At 46.6% G+C, this 16,365-nt stretch overlaps 1 protein-coding gene across 2 annotated transcripts in view; it reads right to left on the reverse strand.

Moving 5' to 3' along the window:
* Positions 1 to 15,239, reverse strand: part of GALT (galactose-1-phosphate uridylyltransferase) — a 35,808-nt gene extending 20,569 nt beyond the window's left edge. Inside the window, exons 1-4 of one of the 2 annotated variants that reach the window (XM_068272408.1) lie at positions 15,126 to 15,239; positions 13,881 to 14,050; positions 4,069 to 4,144; positions 1,040 to 1,088 (exon numbers count right to left, since the gene is read on the reverse strand). In XM_068272408.1, coding sequence (XP_068128509.1) covers positions 1,040 to 1,088; positions 4,069 to 4,144; positions 13,881 to 14,050; positions 15,126 to 15,156 — 326 coding nt within the window. In that variant the 5' untranslated portion in view covers positions 15,157 to 15,239. The remainder of the gene's footprint in view (positions 1 to 1,039; positions 1,089 to 4,068; positions 4,145 to 13,880; positions 14,051 to 15,125) is intronic. The other variant, XM_068272411.1, reaches the window with a different exon arrangement.
* Positions 15,240 to 16,365: the final 1,126 nt, after the last annotated feature.

Consider the following 16,365-nt stretch of genomic DNA (forward strand, 5'->3'; position numbering starts at 1 on the left):
TTATTCTCCTCACTTACCCCGCCTGCCTCGTGACATCACTTCCTGACCACTGTCTGCCCCTCACCCCCTGCATAGCAACAGAACACGTTGCTAGCCTGCACGGCCTCAGGGTCTGCAAGTCCCGATTGAGCCCCAATCCCTCATTGCCTCCTATGTGCTTAATATTGCACATCTAGCTTACCAGCCTTATAGTACAGCTGAGGTGAGAGAGATATGGAGGCTGCCATATTTAAGCAATACCAGTTGCCTGGCTGTCCTGCTGATTCTCTGCTTCTAATACTTCTAGCCATAGCCCCTGAACAAGCATGCAGCAGATGAGGTGTTTCTGACATTATTGTTAGATCTGACAAGATTAGCTGCATGCTTGTCTCTGGTGTGAATCAGAAACTACTGCAGCCAATTAGACCAGCAGGGCTGCCAGGCAACTGGTATTGTTTAACAGGAAATAAATATGGCAGCCTCCATATTCTTCTCCCTTCAGTTGTCCTTTAATGCAACCCTGCTAACCCAGCACAGCAGACTTCTGCCCCCTAATTTTTCATAAATAGAGTTTATGTTCTCAAGATTATTTCTGTTTTACAGGGTACACCAACACTGAAAAAACAATAGGAAATAAGGGTCAGTCTCAATAACAGCTACTGATGCTGGAACAAAACCGCTTGTTTGGACTCTATATATAAGTTGGATGAAAACCGGCTAATAAAATATTTATACTTCTAAATCAAAGTGTAACAAAATGACCGGATTTGTTTGTTTGAATCAGAATTCCTGGAGAAGTCACGTGATCAATGATCAGGTGATTTGTAAGGCTTTGATTTGCTCTGTCCACTTCCTGTTTTAGACTGCAGAGCAAACAGAAGCAACACATGATGGTGACCAGCCAATCATCATCTTAGAAAGCGATCACATGTCTCTCTGTGAGTTCTGCTTCACATCAGCAGGCATTCCAATTCCATGGAGTGTCTGTGCACTGCTCCAGCCCTCCACACAGTTTATTACAGAAGAAAACAAAAACATATCTAGGAAAAAAAATTATTACCAAACCCCACGGGCAGATGTTGCTTGGAGCAGAGGGTGGTCCGCGGGGCCTGGAGGAGAGGATACAACTGTGTTACCCATAAATGCGCATCAGAATTCATACTGGAAAAAAACCATTGGTAATTACGTGCATTATACCATCTACTGATTTTGTCCCTTTCCTATTAATATTCTTTTTACTCCCCTGGTGACATCGGATCACCCCTCCTTTAACAACCTCTAACTCCGGAACGGGACAGCACAAAGGCTCGAGAGTCCAGACCCGGTACAAGCACCAGCCAAGATTTGAAGCTCCCCCCCCCCCTCCCCATCTCCAGAGGGGTAAAATAGAATTTTAACAGGAGGCTGACAATATCAGCAGACGGTATAATAACAATACACAAGTACCAAAAAATCCCCCCCCCCATGCTTTTGGCTATGGCAGAGAGGGAAAACTCACCTACCTTGCCACCTCTCGCCACTCTGCAGCACTATCATGAGTCGTCCCTCTCTGCCGAAGCTCTGCCCACTAACAGGTCGGTTCAGTTTTATGGAAGGGGCAACTTGCTTGTCGCTCGCTCATCCCCGCTTACCAGTAATGGCTGCAGTCGGGGATCTGCAAATCCCGAGCCCCGGGTATGTTCATATTTTAAAGTGAATGCAAACTGATGCAGATTGGTAATAGGCCAATCTAATGCAGCTGCTGCCCGGGTCATATAGGTTGTCTAAGCTTCAGAGGAGAGCAGTAGAGGCGGAGTGCTGCCACAGCCCTGGACCACCCCTGCACATTCGCGAGCAGTGCCTGACTATTAAACCTTTAGTAGCCCAGTCTGCGTTCTCGTTGAGATAACACAGGACATCCTCAGCCGGCTGACCTCATTATGTTGCCTAATGCAGCCATGCAGAGCGGTTGCATGGAGTTGTCATAGTAACCTGTCTGAACGGCTGCATTGGAATCTCCTCTCCTCCACCCGCGGCACTACACTACCATATGACATGTGATCGAATACGAGCCTCAGCACTGCAGAGCTGCCCGGCGATGGAAGGGACCCTTCCATCGCCCATCTTCTACCACCGGGCGTCACTGCAATGCTGACACCATCTTCTGGGTTCTGATCACATGTCATATCATGTGATCGGGTCTCAGAAGAAGATGTCGGGAGTGCAGCCCCGCAGGTGGAGAAGCCAATCCAGCATCTGGGCAGGTAACTCCCTGCGTCGCTCTGCACAGCCTGCCAGGCTAGGGAAGGCATACTTCCCCAGCAGCAGAAAAAAACATTTTTTCCAAGAATGTTTCAATTTTTTTTTTAGGTATTTTCCAGGGGAAAATAAGGCGTAAATGTAGAAAATACACATTCATTTTTCACACTTCCTAAATTTTCAAGTGACAATTTTACAAATGCCACAGTTATAAAACACCTCAAGATATATTATTTAGCTTAATCGGATTAAAAGGATACCACATATGCCATATTACATCACTAGCTTGGATACTTACCCGTGGCTGTCACTCGCCGTCCTCCTGCGGTCTGCCGTTCAGCCGCAATCAGCCCCGGTAACTGGCTCAGTCGGGGTCTTCTGCACATGCGCAGAAGGCACTGAATGACGTGACTGAGCCAGTTACCAGGGCTGATTGCGGCTGAAGGGCGGACCGAGGGAGGATGGCGAGGGACAGCCACGGGTAAGTTTCAAATTTTTTAATTATAACGTCTCTGGTACACTTTAAAGAGGAACTGTAACGACAAAACGTCCCCTGGGGGGTACTCACCTCGGGTGGGGGAAGCCTCCGGATCCTAATGAGGCTTCCCACGCCGTCCTCCATCCGTCAGGGGTCTCGCTGCAGCCCTCCGTGCAGCGGTGACGTAATATTTACCTTCCTGGCTCCTGCGCAGGCGCTCTGACGGCTGTCGGCTCCGAAGTAGGCGGAAATACCCGATCGCCATTGGGTCTGCTCTACTGCGCAGGCGCAAGTTTCCGGCGCCTGCGCAGTAGAGCGGACCCGACGGAGATCGGGTATTTCCGTCTATTTCCGTGCCGAAAGTCGCCACAGCGCCCCCGCTGTAGCCAGCAAAGGTAAATATTGAAGCTACAGTCGGCTCTGTCGCCGGCTGTTCGGAGGGCTGCAGCGAGACCCCCGTGGGACAGAGGATGGCGTGGGAAGCCTCATTAGGATCCGGAGGCTTCCCCCACCCGAGGTGAGTACCCCCCAGGGGAGGTTTTTGTTGTTACAGAGTCTCTTTAAAAAGTGTCTCCCCGTGGTGATGTGACAAGATGAGATAAACATGTGTATGTGCAGTGCAAAACAATAATAACCAGGCTGTTATTTATTTTATTTTGTTGCCTGAAAGAGATCATTTCTAGGCATGGAAGTGACAGCTTCTGTCTTGTCGGTACCTTGTCAGGAATATAGTAAACCATAGACTTTCATTGCCCTAGAGAAGTTCTTAATTAAAATGAGCCTTAATTGCTGCAGCTGGATGATGAAGGGTTATTTACCCATAATTCCACCATCCTGCCTGCACGCGTTCTATTGGACACGTTGCAAGCCTCACTATGCGCACTTCCTCCTTCAAGCCGGAAGGAGGAAGTGCTCGTGATGCGGCTTGCAACGTGTGCAAGCTGTTTGGAGCGCAGGCAGGACGGCGGAATTATGGGTAAATAACTCCTTATCATCCAGCCACACAGCTGCAGCAATTAAGGCTCATTTTAATTAACAATTTCTCGTGAGCCCATCCTTGAGCGTTAGGCTGTGGTAAAATGCCGAATAACACCAGTGTGAAAAGCCCCTGAAAAGCTGACCTTCATCACAGTTGTGCCTGCGATACGTTCTGTTGGGTTGATACTTCTGGTTAGTTGAGTTCTGGATAACTGGGACTATACTGTATTGCCTTTCCTTGTGTCGGTGTCATATCAGATTATAGCAGTGACTGGCCCCCGCTCAGTGATGTCATCTTTCTCATACATGTCCAGATACACAGGGGCTTATTTTCTATGCCATCAATAGCCAGTTTTGGTCCATCAGGTCTGGTGTCTCCGATGACCGGGACTCACCTGGCTCCGGAGCATCCGGCTGCAACGCAGGAAAATCATTCTCAAACACAAATGTCCCCTCGTAGTCGGGGTTCACCTGCAGCAGGAAGCAGAGGAGGGAGAGAATTAAAGAAGAGCTCCGGCCACAGAAACGGGATTGTGCGACATTCAGTGAGCCTCAGATCCAGCAGTCAGTTATATACAGTATTCTAGTAGCTTTCATTAGAGCCTCCTGACACTGCAGATCAGAAATCCCTTTATATACCCATCTGCAGGGATGCCCAGTAAGAGTTAATGCAGAATCATGTAGCTTGAAAATGAACCTATAGAATTCCACCTTGGCTTCTGTCAATTGGTCCATTTTTAAGCTGCATAATTTTGCACAGAAATTTGCATAATTCTGATTCAGCTCATAATTATCAACTCATTAGCTCACAATTTGCATCTCTAAGGGCCCTTTCACACCAGAGGGATTTTTCGGCGTTTTAACGCCACGGCTGAAGTTGGCGTTTTGCTAGGTAAAAGAAAGTCCATAGACTTTCATTTTACCTTTCACATCTAACTCGGCGTTTTGGAGCGTTGCGTTTCAACGCTCCCAGGAGCTTTTTCAGGGCTGTTAACAGCCGAAGTTGGCTGTTGGCGTTTCAATGATAGTCAATGGAAAACGCCAACTTCAGCGTTTTCAAAGCCTTTTCAAAGCGTTTTACAGCTATCTTGTTCACTTATTTTTATAGAAGAAAAAAAAAAAGGACGTTTTCATATGGGCTGTAAAACTCTTTCAAAAGGCTTTGAAAACGCTTTGAAAACGCTATGTATTGGCGTTAAGCAAAAGGCTGACTTTCAGCCTTTTCTACCGCAGCCTCTAGTGTGAAAGAGCCCTAAGGACCATCTCTACCCATCTGCATCTCTAAGGACCATCCCTACCCATCTGCATCTCTAAGGACCATCCCTACCCATCTGCATCTCTAAGGACCATCCCTACCCATGTGGCAGCGACCCAGAGGATTCTATTCAGTACTACGGCACATGTGCGTAACACTCCCAGCGACGTTAGCGCGATCATGGGGGGGGCGCATGCCCCAACCACTACAGTCTGACTGCGAGACGCTGGAAAAGCCCCGCAGCTGCAGCGAGGGGGACAGACGCTTCTAGGGGCTGGAAGAAGCCCCATGTAAGGAAAAAAGCATATGATTAGTTCTCCTTGGAACGCTGTCAATCACGGCCACATGGGCCACGGAGCAATGTGCAGGCACAGTATTTCTGCGGCGTGGCCATGATTGACAGCGGCGCTTCGCAGGTGCAGTAAGGCCGACCCCGCGGTTGGTCTCTGGAGCGTGCGGGGAGCCCGCGACGGTGGCGGAGAGTGGAGCGGTCGACGTGGAACATTCGGCTGCAAGGGGCTGGAGAGAGCCCCAGGTGAGTAAACCTAATTTTCATAAATTTGGCTGATAACTCCTTTAACCACTTTACCCCCGCGCGTACGTATTTCTCCGCCCCTTTTTCCATCCTTTAAAAACCAGAGACGGAGAAACACGTACTTTCCGCGTTCCCGACGCTGCCCGCGCTCCCGCTCGTAAACACGCCGCCCGCCGCTAGTAAAACCGCCGCCGCCCGCTCGCCCAGAGATCAATGAACGGGAAAATCCATTCCCGTTCGTTGATCTAAGCCCCGCAATGATCCGCTGCTCTCCTATGGGCAGCGCGATCATTGTGAGAAAAAACTCATGTGTCCAGCCTCCTTATTCTTCCTCCAAGCTTCCGGAAGGAAGCTTGGAGGTCGCATTAAAACAAAAAGTTACTGTGGCCATCTTGTGGCCAAATAGTAAACTACACCCTACACATTTTTCACATACAAATAAATGACTTTTACACATAAAATTAACTCATTACCTCCCACACTCCCCATTTTTTTTTTTTTGTAATTAAAAAAAAAATAAAAAATTTACAATTAAAAAAAATACATAAATAGTTACCTTAGGGACTGAACTTTTTAAATATTTATGTCAAGAGGGTATAACACTGTTACTTTATAAACTATGGGCTTGTAATTAGGGATGGACGCAAAACTGAAAAAAATGCACCTTTATTTCCAAATAAAATATTGGCGCCAAACATTGTGATAGGGACATAATTTAAATGGTTTTATAACCGGGACAAAAGGGCAAATACGTTTCATGGGTTTTAATTACAGTAGCATGCATTATTTAAAAACTATAATGGCCAAAAACTGAAAAATAATTATTTTTTTCCCCACATTTTTCCTATTTTCCCATTAAAACACATTTAGAAAAAAATAATTCTTGGCATAATGTCCCACCTAAAGAAAGCCTAATTGGTGGCGAAAAAAACAAGATATAGTTCATTTCATTGCGATAAGTAATAATAAAGTTATAGACGAATGAATGGAAGGAGCGCTGAAAGGTGAAAATTGCTCTGGTGGTCAGGGGGTAAAACCCCTCAGTGGCGAAGTGGTTAAAGAGGAATTGTTGCGAAAATCTTAAAATTTAGAACACAAACAAATAAGAGTAAAATGAGCCATAAATGACTTTTCTCCTATGTTGCTGTCACTTACAGTAGGTAGTAGAAATCTGACATTACCGACAGGTTTTGGGCTAGCCCATCTTCTCAAAGGGGTGGGGGGGGGGGGGATTCTCAGGGTTTTCTTTATTTGTAAAAGCACTTAGTGAATGGCAGTTGCTCTGTCCAACTGCCAAAATAGTGTGCAGCAAGCAGGGAGGCTGGCCATCATCATTGTATAAATCCGCCCCCTGACCCCCATTGGACAGATCATTTTATAAATTAAAAGAGCCCGCCCCCCCGCCATTCTCATGAAAATCAGTCCGCGAATGGACGAGAGGGTGGGTTCATATGCCGCCATCTTCTATTCCAGGAAAGGAAAATTACCGGAAGGTAAGTATTCAATTTTCCTGTTTCCTGGAAAGAAATGGCGGCATACTGATGGGATCTACAAAATCAGACAGAGAGGGAGGGTAAATGCAAATCGAAACGTAATTTCTTTCTTTACCACAGACAAAACTGATTCACCAAACTTTAAAGTAGTAAGAGCTGCAGGGTTAACATGGTAGTGTTTGAGAAAAGTATGCGATGATGACCAACTGGCTGCTTTACAAATAGTGTCCAATGAAACTTTTGCAAAAGATGCCCAAGAGGCTGCCATGCCTCTAGTGGAATGTGCATGAATCTCGGATGGTACTTGCAAGCCTCTTGTTTTGTAACACAACTGTATTAGCTTAACTAGCCAGTTAGCTAATGTCCTGGAAGTAACTGCACTACCTTTGTTTGGACCTTGAATGTTTATAAACAAGCGATCTGATGATCTGAAGGTGCTTGTGCTGTTCATATAGGCTTTTATGCTTCTACCCACATCCAGGGGATGACACTGTTCGTCTGAGATGAATGTTGGTAAGGTTAACTCCTGATTTATGTGGAAAGACGATGCCACCTTAGGTATATGCTGAAGTACAGGCCTGAGAACAACTCTATCAGGATAAAACTGAAGAAAATTCTCTGAGCAGCCTAGGGCTTGTAAGTCTGATACTCTTTTCGCTGAGGCAATTGCCACTAGAAATACAGTTTTCAGTGTAGTATTCAACAGAGATGCTGACTCTACTGGGTGAAACGGTGGATTGGATAAAACTTCCAAGACCACACATAGATCCCATTGTGGGAAAAATGGTTTCCTAGGTGGTCTCAGTTTTTGTACTGCTTGTATGAACTGGATGATTAATGGATTCAAAGCCCATTTATGACTCGTCAAGGCCGAAAGCGCTGAGACTTGAACCTTTATGGCAGAAAGGCTTACCGTAATTGTAGATCAACTCCTGTTTGAAGGAAGGCTAGAATGTACTGTACTTTGGGAGCAAGAAAGTCAAATTTCTTTACAGATGCAAAGTTTGCAAATTTCCCCCAGATTCTATGGTACGTAGAGTTTGTGGAAATCTTCCTGGCTTTTAGCAAGGTAGACGTGACCTCTTCAGAGCAACCCAATGCTAGAAACTTTTGCCTCTCAATCTCCAGGCCGTCAAATTGAGACTGTTGACGTTCGGATATAGTAGTTGACCTTGACAAAGAAGGTTCGGAACCTGGGGTAGTTTGAATGGATCTTCCAGACTCAACTCTGATAGGAGAGTGAACCAAGGCCTTCGAGGCCAGAACGGCGCAATAAGGATGATCGAGCATGACTCTAGTATCAGTCTTTGTAGTAGTCTCAAGATTAGTGGGAAAGGAGGGAATGCATACCCCAGCTGGAAATTCCACTGTGCTGTTAGGCAGTCTGTTGCCTCCGCTGTCGGCTGGTAATAGCGGGATAAGTATCTCGGCAACTTCGAGTTCTCTGCTGAAGCACACAGGTCCACCTGTGGAAGGCCCCACTTCTGCACAATTAGGTTGAATATGTCGCTGTTCAGACCCCATTCGTTGGGATCGGCAAACTGTCTGCTCAGGCGATCTGCTAGTATATTCTGTGGCCCTGGGAGATGAATTGCTGTCAGATGATCTAGATGCTTTTGTGCCCAAGACATTATGTGAATTGATTCCTGAAGAAGTGCTCGACTCCTCGTTCCCCCTTGTCTTCTTATGTAAGCTACTGCCGACACATTGTCTATCTGTAATAATACTGATTTCCCTAGAATTAAGTGCTGAAAAGACTTCAGAGCCAAGAATGCTGCCCTGAGTTCCAGAATGTTGGAGGGTTCCTGAGCACAAGGGATCCTCCATTTCTGCTGCACACAAAAGTCCTGACAATGCGCCCCCCAACCTGCTAGACTTGCGTCTGTCGTTATTACGATAGGGATTGCCTGCTGGATCTGAAGACAGTTCCTCAAGTTCTTTTCCTGTTTCCACCAATGCAGGGAGATTTTCACTTCTAGAGGTAGTTTGAACATCTGTGACATACTCCTTTTGTTCCAATGGTTGAGAAAAAAGATTTGAAAAGTTCTCAAATTCCAGTGGGCCCATTTCACCATTGGGATTGTTGATGAGAACGTCCCCAACAGGCTCAGGCACGTTCTGGATGATATGTACTGGTGACATAATATTGATGCTACCTTCCGCTGAATGGATATTACTTTCTGGCACGGCAGACAGATCTTGCTTTGATTGGTTATGAATCTGGCCCCTAAGAAGATCATGTCTTGAGATGGGGTTAACTGGCTTTTTGGGAAATTTATTAACCATCCCAGTCTCTGCAGTTCTTGTAACAATATTTTTTGGTGATGTAACAGCACTTCTCGATCTTGATTGACAAGCAGTATGTCGTCCAGATAATGGAAGACCCTTAGGCCCTTCTGTCTGAGGGAGGCAATGACTGGGAGAAGAATCTTTGTGAATGTTCTGGGTGCTGTTGAAATTCCGAAAGGGAGACTTTGGAATTGCCAGTGTATGCCGTTGATCGCAAACCTTAAGTATTTCTGAAAGCTTTTCTTGATTGGAATATGGAGGTATGCATCTGATAGATCCAACGTTGCCATCCAATCGTTCACCCTCACGACTTTTATGATAGTCTGTAATGACTCCATCCTGAATCGTCGTGTCTTTATGTGACTGTTTAGGAATTTTAGATCTAACACCGGTCTCCATCCCCCCGATGACTTTGGGACCAAGAACAATGGAGAATAAATTCCTGTTGATTCTTTTTGGCGTGGGACTGGAACTATGGCCCTGCATTGGACCAGAGAATTCACGTAGTCTAATAGGATCTGACACTTTACCAAATTCGGAGGTAGCCGAGTTTCCAGAAATCTTGATCTGGGAGGAGACCTTTTGAATTTCCACGAATGACCTCTTTGTAAAGTCTTGAGTACCCAGCCATCTTCCACTGTATCCACCCAGACTTTCCAGAAAGAGTGCAATCTTGCTCCTACTGGCTCTGTCTGGGCGGTCGCACCTTCAGAAGGGTTTTGAGTTCTGACTTGCTCCTGGATTTGGTTTGGGCTTTCCAGACTTAAGAAAGGACGCCTGTGTCCCTTTCCAATTTCTATTAAATGGCTTCCCTGGTTTGTATGTACGAGCCTGTTGAAACCTGGAAGAAGACTGTGGTTTGTTTGGCTGTTGACGGGTTGTCCTGGGTTTTCTGTCTTGGGGCAAAAGTCCCGATTTTCCTCCAGTGACTTTAGCAATGGCGTTGTCCATTTCTGACCCGAAGAGATGTTTACCGTCAAACGGTATTCTACACCAGTTATTCCTGGAAGATTGGTCTGCAGACCAAGGTTTTAACCATAGAACTCTCTTTGCCGTAACATTATGTAACATGGCTCTGGATGACGATCTGATAGTGTCTATGGCAGCTTCTCCTATAAAGTCACTGGCCAGTTTTAACTCATCTAAGGCTTTGATAATTTCAGCTTTATCTGTGTCTGAGTTGAGTGCGACTTCGATGTTATCCACCCAGACTTTTATAGCTTTGGCAAGAGAAGTTAAGGCTACCGCCGGCCTGCAGGCCGCTCCTGCAGCCAGAAACGCCTTTTTAATATCAGTATCTATTTTCCTATCTAAAGGATTAGAAAAAGACACTGCATCGTCCATGGGAAGAGTAACATGACGAGCCAGTCTCATAATTGACGCATCTATTATGGGGGCAGAGTCCATAATTTTTGAATCTTCCTGGCTTAACGGGTAAAGTTTTGCAAATCTGTTTGATAATGAAGTCTTCTGATCCACTTTACTCCATTCTTTCAAAAATATATCTTTTATCACTTTCATAAAGGGAAAATTGGTCGGTTGTTTGTCTAGATGCGGGTAGTACTTGTCTGGTTCTTGAGAAACTTCCTTTTCTTCCTCCCATGCTATTGCTGCCTTGATTGCTGAGACAAAGGCGGGCACTAGAGCAAAATCGAATCCCATAGGCGGTAGGCCTGAGGCTGGTGTAGACTCTTCCTAATGTGCCTGAGATGTAGAGGGCACCGGCTGATTAGCCGCCAGCTTCTCAAATGTCTCTTGTACTGCCTGTTGGATGAAGGACATGACTTGCTGGTTTTCAGAGTCTTTGTCCCTGCCTAATTCTGTGAAACAAGCTTCACAGACCATCTTGTCCGGAAGAGCTGGTTGACCACATGACCAACATAACGTTTTTGCTGTTTGATCAAATCTGTGGGCCTCCCTAGGCAATGGTCTAGGAGATTTACTCCTGCCGTAAGAACGTCTCCTATGCCTGTATTCATAGTCATAGCCTGGCGAATATCTCCTGGGAGAATTTCCTTTCCCTGATCGGTGATCTCGTCTTGGAGATCTGGAGATCTGCTCCTGCGTGATCTATAGTAGCCACTGGAGCAATAGCGATCCGAGGAACGCCTCCTAATAGGAGAACGTTGTCTAGATGATCGCCTTTTAGGCGAATAATTGTCATCTCTGCGAGACTTTTCCACACGCTTTCCAGGGGATTTCCTTTTCGATGAGCTTGCATCGTAGGAGGCCTCTCTGGTGGACTTGTTCCTTTTTGATTTTGAGCGTGATCTGGATCTCGATGAGGAATGGTGACCTTTAGACACCTCTCTCCTCTTCTCTCCTCCTCGCGGACTGCGGAGACACAAAAAAGATATGTTTCCACTAAGAAAGTCCGCCTTGAAAAGGGAGATAGCGCACTCTTTTAAATAGAAGTCCCACTGACCCCTGTGCTGAAAAGCTATAATATATAAAACACCCTGTGAATAAACTTAGATGGAGAGTCTGAAAAACCTCTCATTACCTCTCCTGAGATGCTGATGCTGATGCATTGTGGGTCTCCTGACCATCCATCCTAAACACATATAGCATATCATAAGCATATACACTTAATAAAAAACTGAAGAAATTCCACTACCTGTGTTGCTGAAGTGTCGCACTGGATCCCTGGAACGTTCCACCGTCCACTGTCACCTCCGACCAGAGCGGTACCGCAGCCAGCAAGGGCTGTACCCGCTCTGGCGTCTTTTTAAACTATCCTTCCTTTCCGGAAAGCCGTTCCGCTCTGCCGGCCAATCAGGGACAGTTTCGGCAAATCCCGCGAGACTTCCCTCTCCGTTGAGCAGGAAGTGAGGAAATAGCGTGTCGGCTAGACAAACCCCGCGCTAGCCCAACTGCGTTCAGCACAGGGGAGCAGCTACCAGAGAGGGCTGGCGCATTTGTAGACCCCGTTTAGAGGTCGCAATGCCGCTGCCATGACGGGAGAGGCTTAACCCGTCGTACACACGCCAAAAAGAAAAAAAGGTACAAAGAAACAAAATAGGCGCTTAAAGGGAAAAACAAAAACAAAAAACCAATGACCAGTCCATACGAGGACAGAAAAAAAAAAAGAGAATGGCGGGGGGGGGGGGGCTCTTTTAATTTATAAAATGATCTGTCCAATAGGGGTCAGGGGGCGGACCTAACCCATCAGTATGCCGCCATTTCTTTCCAGGAAACGTCATTCGTGATCACTTCAGGTGCATTTTCCAGGTATAGGCAGCTGCTCCCTAATGCCCACCAACAGTTGGTTACTGATCAGACCTTCTGGAAGATCATGCCTGAGCCCTGATATTATGTGATGTATTTCATGGCCACTCCTATTCCCCTGCCCCTTCCATACAGCAGAACATGGTTATCACCCAACAGCCAGAGTGGTTTGCATTATAAAAGTCCATCCGAAATGATCAACCTTTACTGCAGGTATAGCCTTGGCACATGCTAGAAGCCTCAGCCAAATAATGAGTCATGTGAACAGTAGCCCCGCCCCCTGGAGGTATCGGTGACCAGTCTGTCTGGCTGATCGCCTCAGCCGAGCGCATTGTTCTCCTAATCACGCACCGCCTCTGTCATGCATTGCGCCATTGCCACACCTTCCCTCTCCATAGCAACAGAGAAAGGCACTAGCCTGCAGGCTAGAGATGCATCTGTATATCACCCGGCCACATCCTGATTCCTGTGGGTGACAGTTCTAGTATATGTGCACAATCTCACATCCAGGACTTCTCATGAGCAACACCTCTCTTTTGGAACTCTCTCACACAGCCTGTCCATCTTGCTCTGAGCCTGGAAATTCTCAAACCTACCCTCAAGACACAGCTATTCAGACTAGCCTGTAATTGGTGGCTGGATAGAATACTGGTTAAAGTGTACCAGAGCCGATAAAATATAAAAGACTTATACATACCTGGGGCTTCCTCCAACCCCATACGCACGGATCGCTCCCACGCCGCTGTCCTCCGTCTTATTCTTCTTCTGTACCGGGTCCTGTAACTTTAGCCAGTCGCGGCCAGTCTGCGGAAAAGAAGTGCGCCCTCTACTCCAGCAGCCGCTGGAGAGATACATAGAGGGAGCGCTTCTTTTGCGCAGACTGGCCGCGACTGGCTAAAGTTACAGGACCCGGTACCGGAGCTGGAGAAGGCTGAGGATGGTGGTGTGGGAGCGATCCGTGCGGATGGGGCTGGAGGAAACCTCAGGTATGTATAAAAAACTTTTATTTTATCTCAGCTCTGGTTTCCTTTAAGGTTTCTGCCTTTGACATGGGAGACCAGGGTTTTAATCCTGGCTAGGGGCAGTAACAGTTCAGTAAGAAGTCCTTGGGCAAGACTCCCTAACACTGCATGGTGGCCTCTTGAGCTCGTCCTCAGTGGCTGTAGCTCTTGAGCGCTTTGAGTCCAGCAGGAGAAAAGCGCTATACAAGTGTTACAAAGACGATTATAATTTGCTATAGCTAGAGTTTGAGGCTCACTCCAGTGTCTCCACCCCACTACCCTCTAGATTGTAAACTCACAAGGGCCCTATGGTTTCCAGTTTCTGGGGTCCTTTTGTACGGACCCCTCATATCCCAGGGACAGTACCATTACATCCACACATGCAGAATCATGAGCCCTGCCTAACCTCTCCACCCGCCCGGCGGGCCCCGGGGCACAGCGGGTTCTTGGGGTCGTGTCTGGGAATATTCTCCTGTGGCGGTTTCTCCACTTGCCCCTTCCAGGGCCGGTTCATGCGATGGGCGGAGACCAATACCCATTCATCGCGGAGCGGGTTATAGCGGTTGTGCTGGTGCTCTGCAACGGGAAATAATAGGAATTTAGCAGTACTGATATAGCCAATAGAAAGCTCTGAACCGCCCACAACAAACACATGACTTCAGTACGTATAAAGCTACAGTGTCATTATACAGGATATAATATACAGCATGCAGCCAGTGTGTGTACAGCAGACAGGGAATGTGACAGACACACAGGGATATAATATTATTATACAGGAGCATGCAGGCAGTGTGTTTACAGCATGCAGGAAGTGTTACAGACACACAGGGATATAGTGTCATTATACAGAACTAGTAGACCTAAGCCCGTTTAAAAACGGGCTCTAGGTCTGTGTTCTTGGGCACGCGCGCGCCAAACATGCGCGTGCCCACGCCGCACATCTGGCCGCCTGCTCACACACCACCTGCTCCACTCCCTGGCCCTGTCCCTGGGTCCGTGCTGCGCACATGCGCACACTGCCTTGCAGCACGGACAACGCTACACAGAGACAGGTGTCCGCAGCACGGACACTTGTCTCTTATTATAGAGGTTATAATATACAGCATGCAGCCAGTGTGTGTACACAGCAGGCAGGGAGTGTTACAGACACACAGGGATACAGTGTCATTATACAGAATATAATATACAGCATGCAGCCAGTGTGTGTACAGCAGGCGGGGAGTGTGACAGACACACAGGGATACAGTGCCATTATACAGAATATAATATACAGCATGCAGCCAGTGTGTGTACAGCAGGCAGGGAGTGTGACAGCCCCGCAGGGATATAGTGTCATTATACAGAATATAATATACAGCATGCAGCCAGTGTGTGCACAGCAGGCAGGGAGTGACAGACACACAGGGATACAGTGTCATTATACAGAATATAATATACAGCATGCAGCCAGTGTGTGTACAGCAGGCGGGGAGTGTGACAGACACACAGGGATACAGTGTCATTATACAGAATATAATATACAGCATGCAGCCAGTGTGTGCACAGCAGGCAGGGAGTGACAGACACACAGGGATACAGTGTCATTATACAGAATATAATATACAGCATGCAGGAGGTGGGACAGACACACAATACAGAATATATACCATACCACTGGGCTGGAAGCTGACCTCAGGCTCCATAACACCAAACACAGCTCCTAACACTGCCAGCTACAGCATTACACAGCACAGGGGATAGCTGGTCATGTGATCAGCCAGTCATGTGACCAGCAAGTCACATGATTCACACTCACACACAGCAGCAGACAGATGCGCAATGATTCTGTGCAGGAGAAATGACAGTGTTACTAGCTAGCCTTTGTATAGCTTGAAACCGACATGGGCATGATTTACAAAGCTTTTTCACCTGTTTTCACCTTATCTATGTTACATTTTAAAACTTCCAAAGAACAAAAATATAATATAATTAAGGTAAGAAAAGTAATATTGAAATGAAGTTAATCAGGAACAACTTACTCTGATTATTTTGCTTGTAAATGCGTTGAAAGGTTATTTTTATTACTTAGGTGATAAATAAGACCTTGTGAATAGAGCCCATTATGCCAATTACATGTACAATAAAATTAGAAAATATGTTTCCCCATATTTGTTTTACTCGCGTGTGAACTTATTGTTTCAGGATGTAGATTCTGTGTCCTAATTAGTGCTGCTTGTAGGTTTTAGGGTCCGTTTCCACTGCTGCGGAAATTGGGCCGAATCCACAGAGTTTCTCTGCAAGCAAATCTCTGCCATAGGGGATAATGCTGCAGCCGCCTAAATCACTTGCCTTAGCGATTCGGCCAACATTGCATTTATTTTCGTGTGTGGGGGGGGGGGCAGCGAATTCCATAGCTGTGCATGGCACGACTTCTAGGATTCAGCTGCGTCCTCGCATAGGAAGGAAGTGTCACAGCGCATCTCGCAGGACGCACGGCGGCTAGTGGAAAAGGCCCGGATGGAGAATCTACGTCCTGCATTAAAAACCTGCTGCCGCTGCTCGTGTTCGGTCCTGTGAATGATTGCTGTTAGTAAATAGCAACAATCATGAAAAAGACTCGTTCACATCGAGGGGCGATGTTTTCATGCGCAGAAGATTTTCAGAATCGCCCACAAAACACTTGTGCAATGAATCTCTATGAGAAGGTTCATATCAGGGCGTTTCGTCCGCTTTGCGGTGCCTGTACCAATTTTGGGGCGATTTAAACGCTCACACAATCACTTTATGCGGCGACTGCGGTCGTGATTTTAATTATAAATACATTGTATTTATTTTTTTCCAGGTCAAAGAGTTCACTTCCTGACTTGCGTCACGGAGTGTATTAAAAAAATCGTTTTGCAAAAGCGCTTAAA

This window comes from Hyperolius riggenbachi, chromosome 1, assembly GCF_040937935.1.
Source record: "Hyperolius riggenbachi isolate aHypRig1 chromosome 1, aHypRig1.pri, whole genome shotgun sequence".
NCBI lineage: Eukaryota > Metazoa > Chordata > Amphibia > Anura > Hyperoliidae > Hyperolius > Hyperolius riggenbachi.